This window comes from Cajanus cajan, chromosome 3, assembly GCF_000230855.2.
Source record: "Cajanus cajan strain Asha chromosome 3, NIPB_CcT2T_4, whole genome shotgun sequence".
NCBI classification, from domain to species: domain Eukaryota; kingdom Viridiplantae; phylum Streptophyta; class Magnoliopsida; order Fabales; family Fabaceae; genus Cajanus; species Cajanus cajan.
Window position 1 is genome coordinate 16,139,166 of NC_138519.1, and position 17,854 is coordinate 16,157,019.

At 33.7% G+C, this 17,854-nt stretch overlaps 2 protein-coding genes across 7 annotated transcripts; one reads left to right on the top strand and one right to left on the bottom strand.

Annotated features, from left to right (window-relative positions):
* Positions 1-104: 104 nt before the first annotated feature.
* On the top strand, positions 105-5,731 carry LOC109789385 (membrane protein insertion efficiency factor). 6 transcript variants are annotated; one of them, XR_003803083.1, is made up of 7 exons: positions 105-304; positions 386-445; positions 1,569-1,709; positions 1,813-1,907; positions 2,041-2,157; positions 3,205-3,343; positions 3,661-3,905. XR_003803083.1 is itself a non-coding variant. In XM_020348316.3 (5 exons), the coding sequence occupies exons 1-4, from the start codon at positions 154-156 to the stop codon at positions 1,881-1,883; spliced, it is 423 nt and encodes a 140-aa protein (XP_020203905.1). In that variant the 5' UTR covers positions 105-153; the 3' UTR covers positions 1,884-1,907; positions 2,041-2,331. The 6 variants fall into 6 exon arrangements, 1 of the variants encoding a protein (XP_020203905.1); XR_002238832.2 differs by lacking the exon at positions 2,041-2,157; XR_002238831.3 differs by lacking the exon at positions 3,661-3,905 and adding an exon at positions 5,015-5,731 and having other exon boundaries at positions 106-304; positions 1,813-2,157.
* LOC109789384 (suppressor of disruption of TFIIS) lies at positions 3,663-7,694 on the bottom strand. Its single transcript, XM_020348314.3, has 9 exons — positions 7,608-7,694; positions 7,083-7,167; positions 6,656-6,721; positions 6,459-6,556; positions 6,073-6,110; positions 5,857-5,944; positions 4,948-5,289; positions 4,242-4,307; positions 3,663-3,821 (listed from the first exon to the last, which is right to left on the bottom strand). The coding sequence occupies exons 2-9, from the start codon at positions 7,150-7,152 to the stop codon at positions 3,663-3,665; spliced, it is 927 nt and encodes a 308-aa protein (XP_020203903.1). The 5' UTR covers positions 7,153-7,167; positions 7,608-7,694.
* Between the last annotated feature and the right edge of the window lie 10,160 nt (positions 7,695-17,854).

Genomic DNA, 17,854 nt, shown 5'->3' on the forward strand with positions numbered 1-17,854 from the left:
AAAAATAAAAACAAAAACAAATAATTACAATAAAATAAAAAATAAAAAAATTAGACGACCGTACCGGTAGTGGGTAACGTAGAATTTTCCTAACAATTTTATAGTGACTGAACGTTGCGCGCAGGAGGCAAGGCCAACATAGCAGTGGCGGTCATGGCCACTCTTTTTCTACCTCTCAACCCCTATTCTCCCACCCCAATTCGAAACCCTAATCTCTCTTCTCTTCCTTTCCAAACCCTAAGACATCATCGCACCCCATTCCTTCGTGCATTTAACGAAGATTCCAATCCTGAAACCGTCCAAGGTACCCTCTCTCTCTCTCTCTGTATGCTAAGCTAATTCACTTGCCACCGAATTTACTTTTGACTGTTGAAATCTTTCTCAGATGGCGAGGTGAACAATTTGGGAGTCAAAGCTGCACTGTCCATGTTGAGATTCTACAAGAGTAACTTTTTTTTTCTTTTTTCTTTCGTAATTTCTATTAAAATTTTTGCAGTAAGTAACGGAAATGACCATGAACTTAAGGTAGGGACCTATTTACGATTCCAAATGGTCATTCTCGTTACAGGAGTTGTTATTGGTCCCATATTCACTGATATTTTATTTTGAGTAAATTGTGTTTTAGGTGCTCAGTATTATGTTCAAATTGGTATTAGTCCCAGTTGTATTGGTTTGGTTCCAATACTTCAAAAACTATGATTTTGATTATCGTATATTTGATATTTGGTAATATCACTTTTTAGGGATCTTAAGATCCTGTTGATTCGCGAAATTTTTTGGTGGAGAGGGTGGTGTTTAGTCTAAGACAGGGAGAGCCTCTGTGCTCAAAGAGAACTTACAAAGGAACCTAGATACTAGAATGAGGAACGAAATTCACCAATGATAAAGAAGCACAAAGATACGATTTTCAAAATCATCATTTTTGAATTATAGGGACTAAAGTTAATTTTATCTGAAAATTAAGAGACCTAAATCACATTTTTCTCTCTTGCAAATTTCATATGACTTTTCATTTTTTGTTGATGTACTGTTTGCTTGGTTTAGTTTTTTTCTTTTTCTTTTTTTTGGTAATTAAATGTTTACATTAAGATAAGACTCGACCTCATGCAAGGTCAGAGTCACCTACCAATTTTTTTTGAGAATTTTTAGTGGAATTACAAATTGTCTATTCCATCTTCAGCACAAATTTGTAGGTAAGGGTATAAAGTATAAGGGAAGCTAGATTTGATCCTAAGTCCTAGCTAGTAAGAGCCAAGGATATAAACGTACATATTGATTGGTGAGCGAAGGATATTAACATGCATAGTGATTGGTGATTCTGAATTTGGGGGGCATTTGGAATCTTGAAAGAGCTTATTTAAGCTTATAAAAGTGGCTTATAATTTTTCTACAAACATTTTCAACTTATCAAGTTTCACATAGAAGCTTTTATCAAAATAAGACTTTTTTATAATTTTTTTTATTAAATTTCAAATTTAAGCTCAAGGATAAATCTTATTTGATAAAAGATTATTGAATAAAGACTTATTAACCTGTTTTCTGAAACATGCCATTGTTCATATGTGCAGGGGAAATTTCACCAATTTTGCCAAAGAGTTGTCGATACATTCCAACATGCAGTGAGTATTCCATGCAGGCTTATAAGAAATATGGAGTGATGAAGGGTACAGTTTTGACTGCATGGCGTTTGTGTCGTTGCAATCCCCTTGGTATTGTATTATCAATAAATTTGATTCCTTATGGTTTTTCTTCTGAACTTGAGCTACATTTTTTGTTTTAAATGTGTTACAATTTAATTCCTTATGTGTTTAGGTGGGCATGGTTATGATCCACCTAGATGGTTTGGTGAGGTTAGTCCACTGGAAGATGCTGATGACGACTGATTAATATTGATGGCTGATTTTAAGGTGGTCATCGCTACTGACTGAACATTTTGATGTTCATAGATGTGCTAATGTTGTGAGTTTGTTGTGATTTGCATCTGCCTTTTCTGCACGACTTTGTACTAATGCAAAATAAGTTCTGTTCTTACCGCATCAGAGAAATTGCATTAAGTAAGAAGAATGATATACCGGGTCCAAATAGTGCTGATGATAATCACATTGAACTTCTTTGTACAGCCAAAGAGAAAACAGTGCTGAAACAAAGAGAGATCTGGTTAGTGATTCACTGAATATTCAGTCCAACATGGGGATAGTCAGTCATCTGCATAAGGAATATATGTTGTTATGTGTTGTGACAATTTTAATGAGACAAATGGTTTTAATTTCTTGTTTTATATTTGCGGAATGCTAGTGACATATTAATTGACATTTTCTTTTTAACGTGGTATCTATTATTGGGTGAAATCTCGTAGTGGTTCCCACTAAAATCTTGGGTTCTCTATCTACAAGTGGTGGTGTCAACATAGAACTTCACCTAACAATACTACTCTGTACAAAGAAAGGATTCAATTAGGAGTGATACTTTTTTTTGGTTTAATTATAAAACATTATCATATTGCAATCTTCAATATGTTTACCTAACAAAACCCTTCTGTTTAGGAAAAATAAAAATAAAATAATCATGTATAACTGATCGGTGAAAGTATTATTTTCTGGTCTGTATGCTTTATATAATACGAACTGCATTATAACTCCTTTTAACCGGCCTATAAGCTAGTTTGACTAAAATAAGTTTATTCAGTATGAAAGCTTATTTTAAGAGCTTATAACTTATTTCTATAAGTAAATTGAAATTGGAGTAGTTTAAAACATACAAGTTTCTAGTTTTTTATTTTTTATTTTATTTTATTTTTTATCCAAATCTGTTTTTACTCTTTAATTTGGAGCCACTTTGATTACATCTTATTCTCTTGCTCTCATTATTTCAAATAAATAAATTTGTTATTTCATAATAAATAATAATCGTTTTGTTTATCAATTAATCTTATTAAATGTTTTCAATTCAATAAATTAAGTTATAAACTTTCCAGTAAATCTTATGAAATACTTTCAATTAAATCAGTTAATTTATAAGCTTTCCAGCTCTTAACTTATAGCTCTTTACCAAACACATGATCAAATATTACATAATACATTCACATATTGTTGTCTGACTATCGTTTTTACTCATTGCTATTGCTCAGTAAGTATTCCATGGTCGGGATCTTATAGATATGCTCACTGTTGTGAGATTGTCTTTCCTTTCTTGCCTGTTTTTCAGTTAACTTCTATGCTAAATTACTGGTGGCTTTCAAGAAAGAGATTGTTATATGATAACATTCTGGGAAAAAAAGATGACCTTCCTCAGGCTGAATTCAGGAAACATAAGTAGTGCTAATGTTGCGGAAGTCTGCATTCAGGTATTGTCATATACTAATTACTTGTATAAAATTTTGCTACTAGATACCAGATTATTTAAAATGTTGCTAAATGAGAACAATAATTAGTTATAGACATTCTTTATTATACAATTAAGGCCAAACCAGATAATTTATTTCATATAGTAATTTATTGCAAAATGAACACATTATTAACTTTTATTTTTTGTCAAGAACTAAGCATTGACATCAAGTTCAGTAACTATCACATCCATCTAAAGATGGGAAGCCCCCATTGGCTTGTCCTTTATTTAAATTTATTATCGATAAGTCAATAATTAAAGGGGGCATTCTTGCAGTCTCAGGCTATCACTGGTGTCTCCACTGCAAGCTTCTCAGTCCCCGGGATTGCAACTTGTGGTTTTATGTTAGTCTCCCACAGTTCAGGCACTACCTCCTTAAGATTGTGAATGCTTTCCACTGCATAATCAGCACCTTTAACTCTGTGGGATGTACCAACCTGGATGTAGTACCAATCAATGTGTATAGAGCCTCAAATTAGTTCTTGTGCATTCAGACTCTTATAAAGGAATCATTGCTTAAAGTAAGGGTATGATTGATATATATATATATATATATATATATATATATATATATATATATATATATATATTTTTTTTTTTTCAGAAGTACTTATAGGAGAAAATATGAAAGAAAAAAGAAAGTAGCTTCTCTAAAAGGTAAAGCTTATGCATACATTAAAAAAATGTTTTTTTTTGAAAAAAATTAACGAGAGTTTCTGCAAACTAATTTTACTATTTTAGCATATAGATAAACTATTTTTTTTTCTATTTTCTTCTATATGTAATTCTGAAAAAGTTTGTCCAACTAGTCCTAAGTCAGTTTCTACCACAAAACAAAATTTCCAACAATTGCATACCAGCACAGTGTGAAGACCCACTCGTTTCCCAGCTTGTATGTTGCGGACACTATCGTCAAAGAACAACTGAAAGTGACCAAAAAAAATCCATAAGATGTAAGCAAAGAGGTAAAACTAAGAAAGGTGAAGTTATATTAGTTCCTAGAATTAAGAAAATATTAAATAAGTCTTTCAAAGTGTAAATTGACAATCATATTAATTCAAAATTAAAAAAATTTATGTGATTAAAGTGATAATGCTAATATATATAACAAGATCAAAATGAATAAATGATAATAAATACTTGAGTTTAGAGACTTATTTGACATGTTAGGAACTTATCATGTTTTTAGTTTCAAGGACTAATGTATAATACTTGCCACTTTTAGAGACTAAAATGAGTATTTAATTTTGATTTTTAATCTTCAATTATTATTCTATTTTTTTTTTTAATTTTAGTTCTCTTATTTTACTTTTTTAAGTGTCCATATCATTATTCATAAATAATGTGACGTACATGTAAACATGTCACGTCAATAACTAGCGTATAATAACATGTAACACGATATTTATATACATTTCATTTCATTATTGGAAGCATTTTCTAAATTTAAAGAATTAAAGTCAAAATTGGTTATATTGATAAGGACTGAAACATACCAAAGTAGAAACAAATATGTCAAATTAACGAAATTAGATGATAAAGTCAAAAGGGTCATTTTCTTACGGTTCTTTGTGGGTTAAGGTTGGCTAACTTGAGGGTAAGTTCAATGGCATGTTCTGATGGTTTACAGATAATTGGTGTCTTTGGAAGGACTGTAGTGGGATCAGGTTGAGCAAAATGCTGTATGATGTCAAAGATTTCAGAGCTTTTTACACCATTTTCAGGTGTTACATTTGGATTTGTGGTCTTTGAACCCACAAACTCCACGTCATCTTCATCATCAGAAACAGTGCTCTTGTGGACAGGATTAAGGGTCTCAAAGCATGTGATTCCTTCAAAGCAGTCTTCCAACCCAAGCCTTTTGAGTGCCTTAATCGCATGGACTTTGTCTCCGTTGGTGAAGATCTATTCACAAAACAAAATCAAGTGTTGGATGGAATTACAAATAATTAGAAAAGGAAGAAAAGAGAATATGCTAATGAGGGTGTCATTTGAAATTAATACTATATGCTAATCATCATTAAATAACATACAGATAAATCATAAAATATGTGGTTAAGTTTTAATTCATATAGTTTTTTTTTTTTTTACTTGTAATCCTTATGTTTTAAGGAAAACACATTTTTAGTCCTTGCTGGGCTTTTGATAAATGTGGGGACAAGAGTCAATAATTTGTTTTAAAAGACTAAAATAAAAATATGTTATATTTTCAGAGATCAAAAATAATTTTAACCTAAGATGATTTTTAAATATTTTAATATTTTGACTGGAATATGGTCAATTACTTAAAAGGACTGGTGTGGATGTTGCATGACCAAGGATAATAATATTTAAAATATTTTCTGAAGTTATGTGTATATAATTGTTAATAGTAATAGTATGTTAAGACACTTTCTTGATATTTGTATAAGAACAAAATAGTTTAGATTATGCACTATTCCACCTCTTCCATTTTGATTATATATAACTTACAAGCTTCCTATAAGGCAGGCTAAGAAGCAGATTTCTTAGAACTGGGTCTGGCTTCAAGTTCTCATAAGGTAATTTCCCATGAATAAAACTGTCCACAGAATTTCAAGAGTCAATACCATCATTTCCAAAAAAAAATGAAAACACAAGGATTGGGGGCAAAACAATCACTCATATGCCATTTGAAATTGACGGAACAAAAGAAAGAAGAAAAAGAACCTGTGATATTCTTCATAGTCAAAGTCGTATCCAATTGCCTGAATAGAAAATGAAAGATGAGACAATGAATAAATTATTAGTATTTTCATAATGAATTAAATATATTTTTATGTATTAAAATCTTGTCAATTTTCACTTCTAACTTTAAACTCATCTAGCTTGAAACTTTTCTGTGTTAGTATCTTTAGCTTTGGTTTCAAGATTCTTTTTTTCATGAATGAACATTTTAAGCATTAAATAGAACTAAATGAATTTTGTTTAGAATTTAAAAATAAAATTTGACAAAAGTTTAAAAACTAAAAATATATTTATTCCTTTCAGATTCAGAATTTAAGGATTAAAACTTATTTAACAGGAAATGATAAGGAAAACAAAGAAAATCATACCCTCAGACCAGCCATAGTAGTTCCATAGTTATTGTAAACAAGGTTGGCCAATTCTTCTGTTTTACTTGGTTCTATGCCAAGCTTTTCAACCATGTAGTCTAAGATCAATGGTACCACTCATGTCAAGACTAAATGAAGAAGAAAGTGTAAAGAAATTAATGAGAATACTATTGCACAAATGTGGCACAGTCCCTTACCTTGAATATTTAGGACAATTTCATTTGTAAGACCAGAATTGAGGGGATACAAAGTATCATCTAAATCTGCAAAATAAATTTCTGTTGTAGCAGTATGCTCAAACATAAAATTTGAAGGTTTAATTTCTCTGGTATTTATAATTTCATTGATTTTACTTTTTAATTTTTATAATTAAAAATAGTCCAGGTCAGTTCTTACACCATTTATTATTATTATTTTAATCTGTAATTTCATATACTTTATCTTTTAGTTTTTATAAGAACAAATAATAAAAACTAAAAGGAAAAAAAATGATATGTAAAAGATTAAAATGAACTGTTTTTAACTATAAAAATTAAAAGAAAAAATTTATAAAATGTAAGGACAAAAAGTAATTAAACCATATTTGAATTTGGTACTAAAAAAGGTTCAGATTGAAAGGCTTACCAAATAGGAGGCAATCATATTTTGGTCTCGGAGCCTGTTGTGTGATGCCATTCTCATTCTCCATTTCCATCAGAAAACCAAAAGCCTTATACATAGAAACAGAAAACTAAGTGAATAAGTTTCATGGAAAATGGAACTCACCAAAAATTTATATGAGATTTCCTTTTGATTCTCAATCTAAAGTTGAAATAAATATAAAAATAAAAAAATAACACTTTTCTGCAAGCATGTTTTTGAGCCTAATGACAACAAAATAATAAACACAAGGGGAAATAGTTATGGTGTTTAATTAGTCTAAAGTTCAAACATTTGATCCATGCGAGTGAATTTTGAGAATTTCAAATAACACTCATTGTATTCATGTACTGATTGTTGTAGAAAATTGCTGAGAACACGATAAGACAGAACTTTGTGATCTATGATAATGGAGTCATGGATGACTAATTAAAATCAAAGCAAAAGCATCAAGGTCTGAAAAGTAAAACAAAAAACCGAAAATGTGCTCTGAATGAAAGTAAAACACACTTTGATTATGTAAATCAAACTCCAACCAAAGCATGCAAGACCTCAAATACTCCCTTCTCACTATTCACTCTGCATTTTCTTTTCAAGCCTTGCTAGAAGTATTTATATATGTGAAATTGATGGTGATAATGTAAATAGCCATAAATTAAGTTCATGAAGAAGTGGGGTAAGGCTCAACCTCATGGACCATGGCTCATGCATGCTTCCACAAAGTAACATGCATTGGTTGCAAAGAAAGCCATGAAGACACGTAGTCTATTGTCTTCACTTTACACTTCAAGATATGCCACCTCCCATTTTCATGCATTGTTTTTGGCCATTTCCTTTAAAGTCTCAATGAAGCCTCCCAATCTCAACGTCTAATAACAATGTATGATTAAGTGACCTAAACTCCTTGATTAGAAGTATCTTGAATTTGATTCTTATTATGGTTGTTGAATGAAAGGAAAAACTTATATATTTAGTCATAATTTTTATTTACATAAGAGTAAGTCCATTTCTACTAAAACTAACGACTTGTTATAGTTTTTTTCTCATCTAACTTACTTTCTTTAAATTGAAATCAGAGATGAACCCCCCTTCATTTATACTTTGAAAAAAATTATTATTTTAAATATATGATTATATTGAAAATTTGGTTGAAAATTAAATTATATTCTATATTTTTGATGATTTTATAATTTAAAAGAATAATATTCATAAGTTAGATAAATAATTGGTATATTTAGTAATTATAATCTAATATTTATTTACATTTATTGCTAAAAAACCAAAATCCCCCTTCCCTTAAGTAATAATAACTTGGATCCATTGCTGATTAAAATATAAGCAACAAAAAAGTTTAATTAGAATATAAATAAAGTTTAATTAACTTTTTCCTGGTTAACCATGGACCGATTTAATCTTTACCCATACTTGTTTCCATCTTTTTTCATTCTCTCTATTTTTCTTTCTCATTCATTTGACAACTATTTTTTTATTGCCTCTCCTTTTACTTGTATTTTTATTTTGTTGGAGAGGCCTAAAGGTTGGAGATAATATAATTTCTATAATGATATCATTTATAAAATATTTCTTATTTAAATTTAATTTAGATTCTGTTTTCAACGATTTTTTTTATCCTGGATAATAAATTTTAATGAATGACATTTTGAAGAGAAAATTAAACAAAATAAATATTGTTAACCAGCTTTTTATCAAAATAAATTAATTTTGTTTATTTATTTTTACTTATATTTCAATTTAGTAAAAATATTATAGAAAATTTTGTCTTCAATAATGTTATTTATAAAAGAATAATGCATTACTATATTAGCATCACTGTTACTTCCTCAGTTACTGCATTGTTTCAATGTCCCATTAGCGTATTAGATTACTGTGCCACACTGAAATGGGAATGCAGGATTGTGGGTCTTGTACAATGGCAACTTATTTTTCTTTTTATATATCAAATTTTCTATTTATTTATTTTAACTTCAATTCAATTATCATCTCTGAAATAAATTAATTTTAAAAATATGAGTATTTTAAAAAAATAATAAGAATAAAAATGTTTTAAAAAATTATTATAACTAAAAATTCTTATATTTGGCAGGTTGTAATTCAAACTCCTACTGATCTTTTCAGCTCATCTTAATATATTACAAAATACAAACAGAGATTTTGTCTCTAAAAGCAAGTTAATATATTAAAACAAAGTTATAATTTTTTATTTTCCAAAATAATTATATATTTTTAAATATAAATTTAAAATTAAATTAGTATATTTAAAAATAAGAACAATATTAAAATATTAAAATAATATTGTTCAAAAATATTATTTATATAATTTTGTAAATATATAATTTTAGTTCTCTATTAAAAATTTAATCTTTCTAATTTTTAAAATTAAACAATATTAATTCATCGTTAAAATATCATCCAAAATTAAATAGAACACGCTAATGCGTCTATGATAGAAAGTAGAAACTACCTAACAGTTAGCTAATTAGGTAGGAAAATAGTAGTATCAAAAATAAAATTGTTTTGAATAAATTATAATTTTAATTAAAATAAAAAATAAACATAATATATTTTTAGTAAGAAAGCAATATTGTTGGTTGAAATATTTGTATTATGTTAAGTCTCAATTACACTTCTTTTTGGACAAGACTTGTTGAACAATTCCACTCATTCTTTGGATCATTGCAATATAATTGTTCTCTTTTTGATTCATTTTGAGTGTAGATATAGCTAACCCATACCCTAACACACCTCATTTTTGTGTAGGTATTGAGCTAGAGAATTGAGGATTGAAGACCCATAGGATTGGAAACCTAAGGAGTTAAGGAGCAGAGAAGAGTGACTGCGCCGGGCGCAAGACCCGCGCCGGGCGTGATCAAGGCAGAGAGTGACTCAAACTCTTTAGGAGACATTGCGCCGGGCGTAAAAAGAATTTGCGCCGGGCGTGTCCTGAGGCAGATAGTGCTCAACTTCTCTGGAAGGCCTTGTGCCGGGCTCAAAGACTTATGCGCCAGGCGCGAAACCCTAATCTGACTCCCCAAACTCGTATTTGAAGACATTTTCGAGGCTTTGCTCCTCATTCACACATTGGGCGCGTTTTAGGAGCTGTGGAAGGGATTCCCGGAGCTTGGAGTCGTTCGTGTGTGAGTCTTTCCTTCGGTTCTTCATTCTCTCTTCATCTCTATTTTGTGTTTACCCTCATTGTTTTGAGTGGTTCTACCCATTTTTTGTGGGGTTAGATGTAACCAATGTACTCTATTGTAATCCTTACGTTTTAATGATATATATACATGTTATTTCATTCATTGTTGTGTATGTTTCTATTCTTAATGCTTGCCTTGGATGGATTCTCCTTGCATGATATAGGTTCCATTGGGTATTGGAAAATAACCTTTGAAACTAGCTCTGAAACAAATGCTTAGTGGGAAATGTATCTAGGAATGGAGCTTGGCCCATTAGTAGTCTTAAACCCTAGCCCGTAATGCGGGTGTAGATATTGGGTACTCAAGGAATTGATATTCAATATCCGCACCTAGGCTCTTGCTCTAAGGGATTAGGTTTGAGTAAACTTATGGGTTGACTAAGCAATGTATGTAACAAGAGATTAAGGATACATTAGTCTGACGTTTGGTGAAATCTGACCCCACAATCTCACAAAAATCATAATACCATTTCTACCCTTTTCCACTCACAATCAAATATTTTTATAGCTTACATTCCAATAGTCATAACCTTTAATTCAACTTGCATGACAAACTATGAATTTGGAATTATTCTTTAGTCACGAATAGTCAATAAATGCTTATTTTACCTACTAATCCCTGTGGATACGATAATTTTACTACTTGAACGACCGGTATACTGTGTTTGAGACCGTTGATAGAACAAAAGTGATTTAAAGTGTTAACAAAAATAGTTTTAACGGAAATCTCAACAAGTTTTTGGCGCCGTTGCCGGGGATTAGCAAGACAATTTAGTATTTATAGCTATTTGTGACTTGTTATTGTTATTTTTATGTTAACAATGAATTCTTGGAGCTAACCTATGTACTCTAGTCTTCTGCTCTCTCTTGTATGCAAGGTACTAGTGAACTAGATTGACCAATCCTTCTGAGCAGTTATTGAGCAATCCTGAGATTGAGCACAAGGCAAAGAAGAACAATAACAACAAGAGGAGAAAGAGAATTAGAGTAATTCAAGTTGGTCACAGTCAGGCTCGGAACAGTAAACAAGCGCTTCCTGGGAGGCAACCTAGAGATTTGAACTTTGTTTATGTGTTTCTCATCTCATTCGTGTTTTAGATTTCAGTGTTATTGTTTGTTATGCATAGTTGTTTTGTGTTATATGTTGTTCTGTGTTATATATTGTTTTGTGGTATATGTTGTTCTTTGTTATATGTTAATTGTCAGAATCATGCTTGAGTGAGTAAATATAGGTTACATGTAACGTAAAAAAAAATGGTTGATTCAGTACCCAGAACTGGCCGTTCCCAAACTGGAACGGGCCGTTCCAAACTACTGAATTGACCTATAAAACTGATTTGAGAATGGGCCGTTCTGGAGGGAGAACAGGCCGTTCCAAATTCCAAAACGGGCCGTTCTGGTTGGAGCACGGGCCGTTCCGGAAGGAGAACGGGCTGTTCTGGATGATTCCCGGAACGGGCCGTTCTGGGCGTGGATTTTGTGCGTGATTTTGGAGTTCGAAACGGGCCGTTCCGAACTCGGTACGGGCCGTTCTAGCCAATCCGGAAAGTCTATAAATAGGGGTTGGGGGCCTTTAGGAGAATGTGAGTTTTTAGAGAGAAGGTCTCTGGGTCAGTGAGCTCCTTTCACTCCCAAATTTCTCTGTTTGACTCCTTTTCTCCTCTAGATCACTAACTCCTTCTGTCTTTTCTTGAAATTCAGATTAGAAAGCTTGCTTTGGAAGGATTGAAGTTCCGGGTTGAGCTTTGGAAAGGAATTCTATTTCGTCACAATTGTTGGCTTTTTGAGCCAATCTTCAGGTGAGGGAAGCTAGAATGTTTGTTGTTTAGGTTGCATGTGAGTTTAGAAACTCAATAGGTGCATGAATGTTGAGAATCCATAGATGGATTGAAGAAAATATCATTTTTGAGGTTTTGAGAAAAAGGAGGATTTTGATAATTTTGATGCATAGTTTGGATGCATGAGAGATTTAAGTCTATTTTTAAGTCCTATGGAGCCTATGCTTTGTGTTTTGTGTTTGTATGTGGCTGAATTTGTTAGTTTGGATGAGATTTTTGGACTCTCTGACTGAGATTTAGGCCGGGCGCAGGTTGAGCGCACCGGGCATGGAAGAGTTTAGGGCTCTCGGATTGGATGTTGGGCCAGGCGTGATTTGGTTGCGTCAGGCGTGGAGACCCTTAGGAGTCTTTATCTCAAGGACACCGAGCGTGAGTTGAACGCGCCGGGTGTGGATGAGTTTTAGGACTCTCAGGTTGAGATTAGGCTGGGCGAGCTCAGGCTACGCCGAGCGTGAATATGTTTATAACTAATTGATGCTTATGCATGTTTAAAGTTGAAGATTTGGATCATGTATGTATGATATATGATGTATGGTGATGTGTGATTCATATGTATGCATAGTGATGATATATATGAATGTTTGAATATGATATGACATGTGTATATGTTATATGTTTATTGATCATAATGGTGGTAGACCATGTATGATGTGTGATGCATTATTGCATGTGATGCTTTATGACATGAGTATGTTTATTGATCATGATGGTGGGTAGACCATGTATGATGTATGATGCATTATTGCATGTGATGTCTTATGACATGTGTATGATTGTTGATCATTATGGTGGGCAGACCATATATGATGTATGATGCATGATTGCATGTGATGCCTTATGGTATGAGTCTAGCCTAGGACTTGAGGAGAGGAAAAATATTTTTGAACTGGAAGATCTCACATAGAGTCTCTTGAGAGTGGTGCTTGGATAGGCCACTGATATATGAGAGTGGTGCTCTGGGAGGCCACTGGATTTGGGAGAGTGGTGCTCAGATAGGCCACTGGGTTGGGTGAGTCTCCTCTAAGTCCTTAGCTAGTGTTGGAGCGGGGTATGAGGTCGAGGGTTATTCCCTTAACCAAGTACTCGGGAAGGTGCGTGGATCCTTGCGGATAGTCGGTGGGCGAACTTCACAATTGACTTGGTTAATGCAAGCCAAGGTTGTGGTAAGCCCGTACCCAGCTGTGCTATACCTGACAGTGGATCTGGACTTCCAATTGTGTAAGTGACATCATCCGAGTAAACCTGAGTGAGGATTATATATCCTGTTTAGCTGTGACCGAGCGGGCGCATTGGGCGTAAAACGGTTGGGGTGGTTTCGATAGGATGGAATGTCACTTATCCAGCTCTATTGTTACGGAGATCTCCTAGGTGTATGCGTGACGACGCATTAGATGATTGATATGCATTGATATCTGTCATGAGATGCATTTATTACATGATTATTAATATGATGAAGTGTGGTGTTTGACTTCATGATTGGTGGATTGTACTTTATGCATGAGTAGTATTGGATAGAGTATATGGTGTGACTCTATGAATATGATTGATAGTTAGATGATTGTGTAGTATAGATTGTTGTTCTATACTTGTATGATTATCTGTGTTTCTAGCTTACCCTTCTGTTTTTCATGTGGTGGAACTGCGATGATCATACTTGGTATGGGAGCAGGTCAGGGCTAGCTTGGAGTTGAGGTGTCCGCTGCGAGACGGGGAGTTTTGATCCTCGTGTTAGAGTTACCATTTTGGGTAACGGTTTTGTCTGTGCTTGACCGGCACTAGGGAATATTATTTTTGAGATGACTGTACATATATGACATTTTATTTTGTATTTAAAAAATTTAGTTATTTTTATTCTGATCTATACCTGTATGTATGAGTTATCCAACTTAATATTTTCTTAGTTCACTAGTAGTAGTGCGATTCCACTAAGTGTAGAGACCATGGCGGGTCGTTACATTACATCTCGTTTGAAATGTGAGGAATGAGGTAACTCTGGTTCTGGGTGGGGATAAGGACTTCTCTTAAAGAAAAATTTGGGCAAATTGACCACCACCACGCCGGGCGCGCTTAGTTCACGCCCGGCGCGATATCAGATTTTGGAACCTCGTGGATTTTTACTGATACTAAGCCCGGCGCATCTATTCTGCGCCCGGCGCAACTTTCCTGACAGCCAATATTTATCTATTTTCAATCATGTTTCTTTATGTTCTGTTTGTGTGCTTTATGTTGCATTGTCATAGTCCATTTCCGTGTGCATGCATGTGCTTAATTTTGGTTTAAGGATATTCTCCATTTTTGCTATATTTGCTTGGTCATCACTGTGTATAATTTTTGTGCTCACCATATTCTTTAATGATTACACTCCGCAACCACTTCCGGTTACCAGGACTTTCAGGCATATACTGGTTGGCCTGGGAACCAGGATCCTAAGTTTGGGGGAGTGGAGCTGCTGATGTTGATGGAGTTAATGATGGTGGAGCTGTTGCTAATGATGATGACCAGACTCCATAGATGGAAGCAGATGGAGCTTACCTTAGTTTACCTCTATTTATTGCAATTTATTTTTCTGTCTTTTATTTTCAGTATTTTAACTATTTTTATATCTACACTACAAGAAATGTTACATGTTGACACACAAAAATTGTCACTATAAGTACAATATATGTAGATATATGTCTATTTGACATATAGTTACACACAATTTTAGTGTTGATTTTGAATGAGATTTAACAACATATTTTGTGTGTCACTATAATCTATACCCACACTTTTTAATAATAAATCAACATATATTGTAGTTATTATGTGGGTAAAAGTAATTTTTAGTGACATATATAGTGTCACTATAGGGTGTGTGTAACGGTATGGTAATTTTGTTGTAGTGCTAGTTTCTTTTTGGTGATTACTCTGTTGGTTCTTTTTGTGAATATTCTGCTTTAACACGGTTTTTTATCTTGATTGATACTTGTTGTGCTTGTGGTCGATCCGGGATTATGGTTTGCTTGATGTTTAGGGTGTGTGTACTTTAGAAATTTTTAAGTCACGTTAGAGCTTTAGTCCATGATTAGTTACATACGGGTTTCAATGTTGATCATAGAACTGAGCTGAGTTTGATAATTGGTGGATGCATAGCTGGGTGAGGTTTGAGCCTAAACACTGATGAGTGAACTACGCTTAAGTTGCATGATAGACTTTGCTTGAGTTTCCCTGGTGGTTTGCTTATGTTGTGCACTTATATGATCAAGGCATTCATATTTCCTTATTTTGCTAACCTTCTAAGCCAAAAAGCCATCTCCACTTTTCACTTGACTCATACCTTCCTAAGCCTAAACACCACACCTTCCACTATCCCAAACAGTGAAAAATTAACCATAATCTTTGCTGTGGTTAAGAGAGTAATTAATGACACCAAACAAGTTTGGGGGAGTTGAAGAATGAGGAACTCTGGGAAGAGGAAAGTATGTGGTCAGCCATTATAAAAAAAAAATATTAAGATGCAAAAGTGTAAATATGCATCACATAAAGGCTAATGGCTTGGATCCGGTAAAGGGCATGTGCCAAAATGTTGTATTGGGGTATGGAGAGGGACATCATTGTAAAATCTCAATTGCTCTCTTAAGCCATAGCACCTTCAATCCTTGAAAAACCATAGAATTGCTATTGCTTGACCCAGATTGCCCTAATAAAGACCTTGTGATAAGTGCCTGCATTTGTTTTACCATTGGTTTCATTTTGGAAACGAAGAGCAAAGTTGAATCATGTGGCGTGAGTAGTAGATTTGAGAGAAACACTCACCCTGATACACTAGTGTGCATAGAGAGAAAGACTTTCCTAGTGAGGATGCATACACAGATAGTCATTAACTTTTCTCAGCTCTTTGATCTCTTTTGAAACCTTTGTTTGCACCTTGTCATGTTCCATTGCAATAATTGTGACTGAAAGTCCATCTAAGGCTCATGCTTGCGAAAAGAAAATACAAGTGAACTAGGATGTAGAATTTGACACACATGCATTGCTTGTTATCTGCTAGATTAATTACCTGTTGCTTGAGGGAAAACAAGGTTCTAAGTATGGGGGAGTTGTTAAGTCTCAATTACACTTCTTTTTGGACAAGATTTGTTGAACAATTCCACTCATTCTTTGAACCATTGCAATATAATTGTTCTCTTTTTGATTCATTTTGTGTGCAGATATAGCTAACCCATAATTTAGCTAACAATACCCTAACACACCTCATTTTTGTGCAGGTATTGAGCTAGAGAATTGAGGATTGAAGACCCATAGGATTGGAAACCTAAGGAGCTAAGGAGCAGAGAAGAGTGACTGTGCCGGGCGCAAGACTACCCGTGCCGGGCTTGAGCAGAACAGAGTGCCTTATCTCTGCAAGTTATATATGCGCCGGGCACAAGACTACCCGCGCCGGGCGTGATCGAGGCAGAGAGTGACTCAAACTCTCTGGGAGACATTGCGCCGGGCGTAAAAGGAATTTGTGTCGGGCGTGTCCTGAGGCAGATAGTGCTCAACTTCTATGGAAGGCCCTGCGCCGGGCGCAAAGATTTATGCACTGGGCGCGAAACCCTAATCTGACTCCCTAAGCTCGTATTTGAAGACATTTTCGAGGCTTTGCTCCTCATTCACACATTGGGCGCGTTTTAGGAGTTGTGGAAGGGATTCTCGGAGCTTGGAGCTGTTCGTGTGTGGGTCTTTCTTTCGGTTCTTCATTCTCTCTTCGGTTCTTCATTCTCTCTTCATCTCTATTTTGTGTTTACCCTCATTGTTTTGAGTGGTTCTACCAATTTTTTTGTGGGGTTAGATGTAACCAATGTACTCTATTGTAATCCTTACGTTTTAATGATATATATACATATTGTTTCATTCATTGTTGTGTATGTTTCTATTCTTAATGCTTGCCTTGGATTGATTCTCCTTGCATGATATAGGTTCCATTGGGTATTGGAAAATAACCTTTGAAACTAGCTCTGAAACAAATGCTTAGTGGGAAATGTATCTAGGAATGGAGCTTGGCCCATTAGTAGTCTTAAACCCTAGCCCGTAATGCGGGTGTAGATATTAGGTACTCAAGGAATTGATATTCAATATCCGCACCTAGGCTTTTGCTCTAAGGGATTAGGTTTGAGTAAACTTATGGGTTGACTAAGCAATGTATGTAACAAGAGATTAAGGATACATTAGTCTGACGTTTGGTGAAATCTGACCCCACAATCTCACAAAAATCATAATACCATTTCTACCCTTTTCCACTCACAATTAAATATTTTTATAGCTTACATTCCAATAGTCATAACCTTTAATTCAACTTGCATGACAAACTATGAATTTAGAATTATTCTTTAGTCACGAATAGTCAATAAATGCTTATTTTACCTACTAATCCCTGTGAATACGATAATTTTATTACTTGAACGGCCGGTATACTTACCGTGTTTGAGACCGCTGATAGAACAAAAGTGATTTAAAGTATTAACAAAAATAGTTTTAACGGAAATCTCAACATACTACAAACAAATTGGCATAACTAAGTAATTGTCAAATAATATCGAACACATTATTATTTTCTTATTAATTTTAGATGACATGTTAATAATAAATTAATATTATTTAATCTTAAAAATTAAGATCAAATTTACAATAAAAGATATGGGAGAACGAAATTGCACAATGCAACTATACACGGACTAAAAATA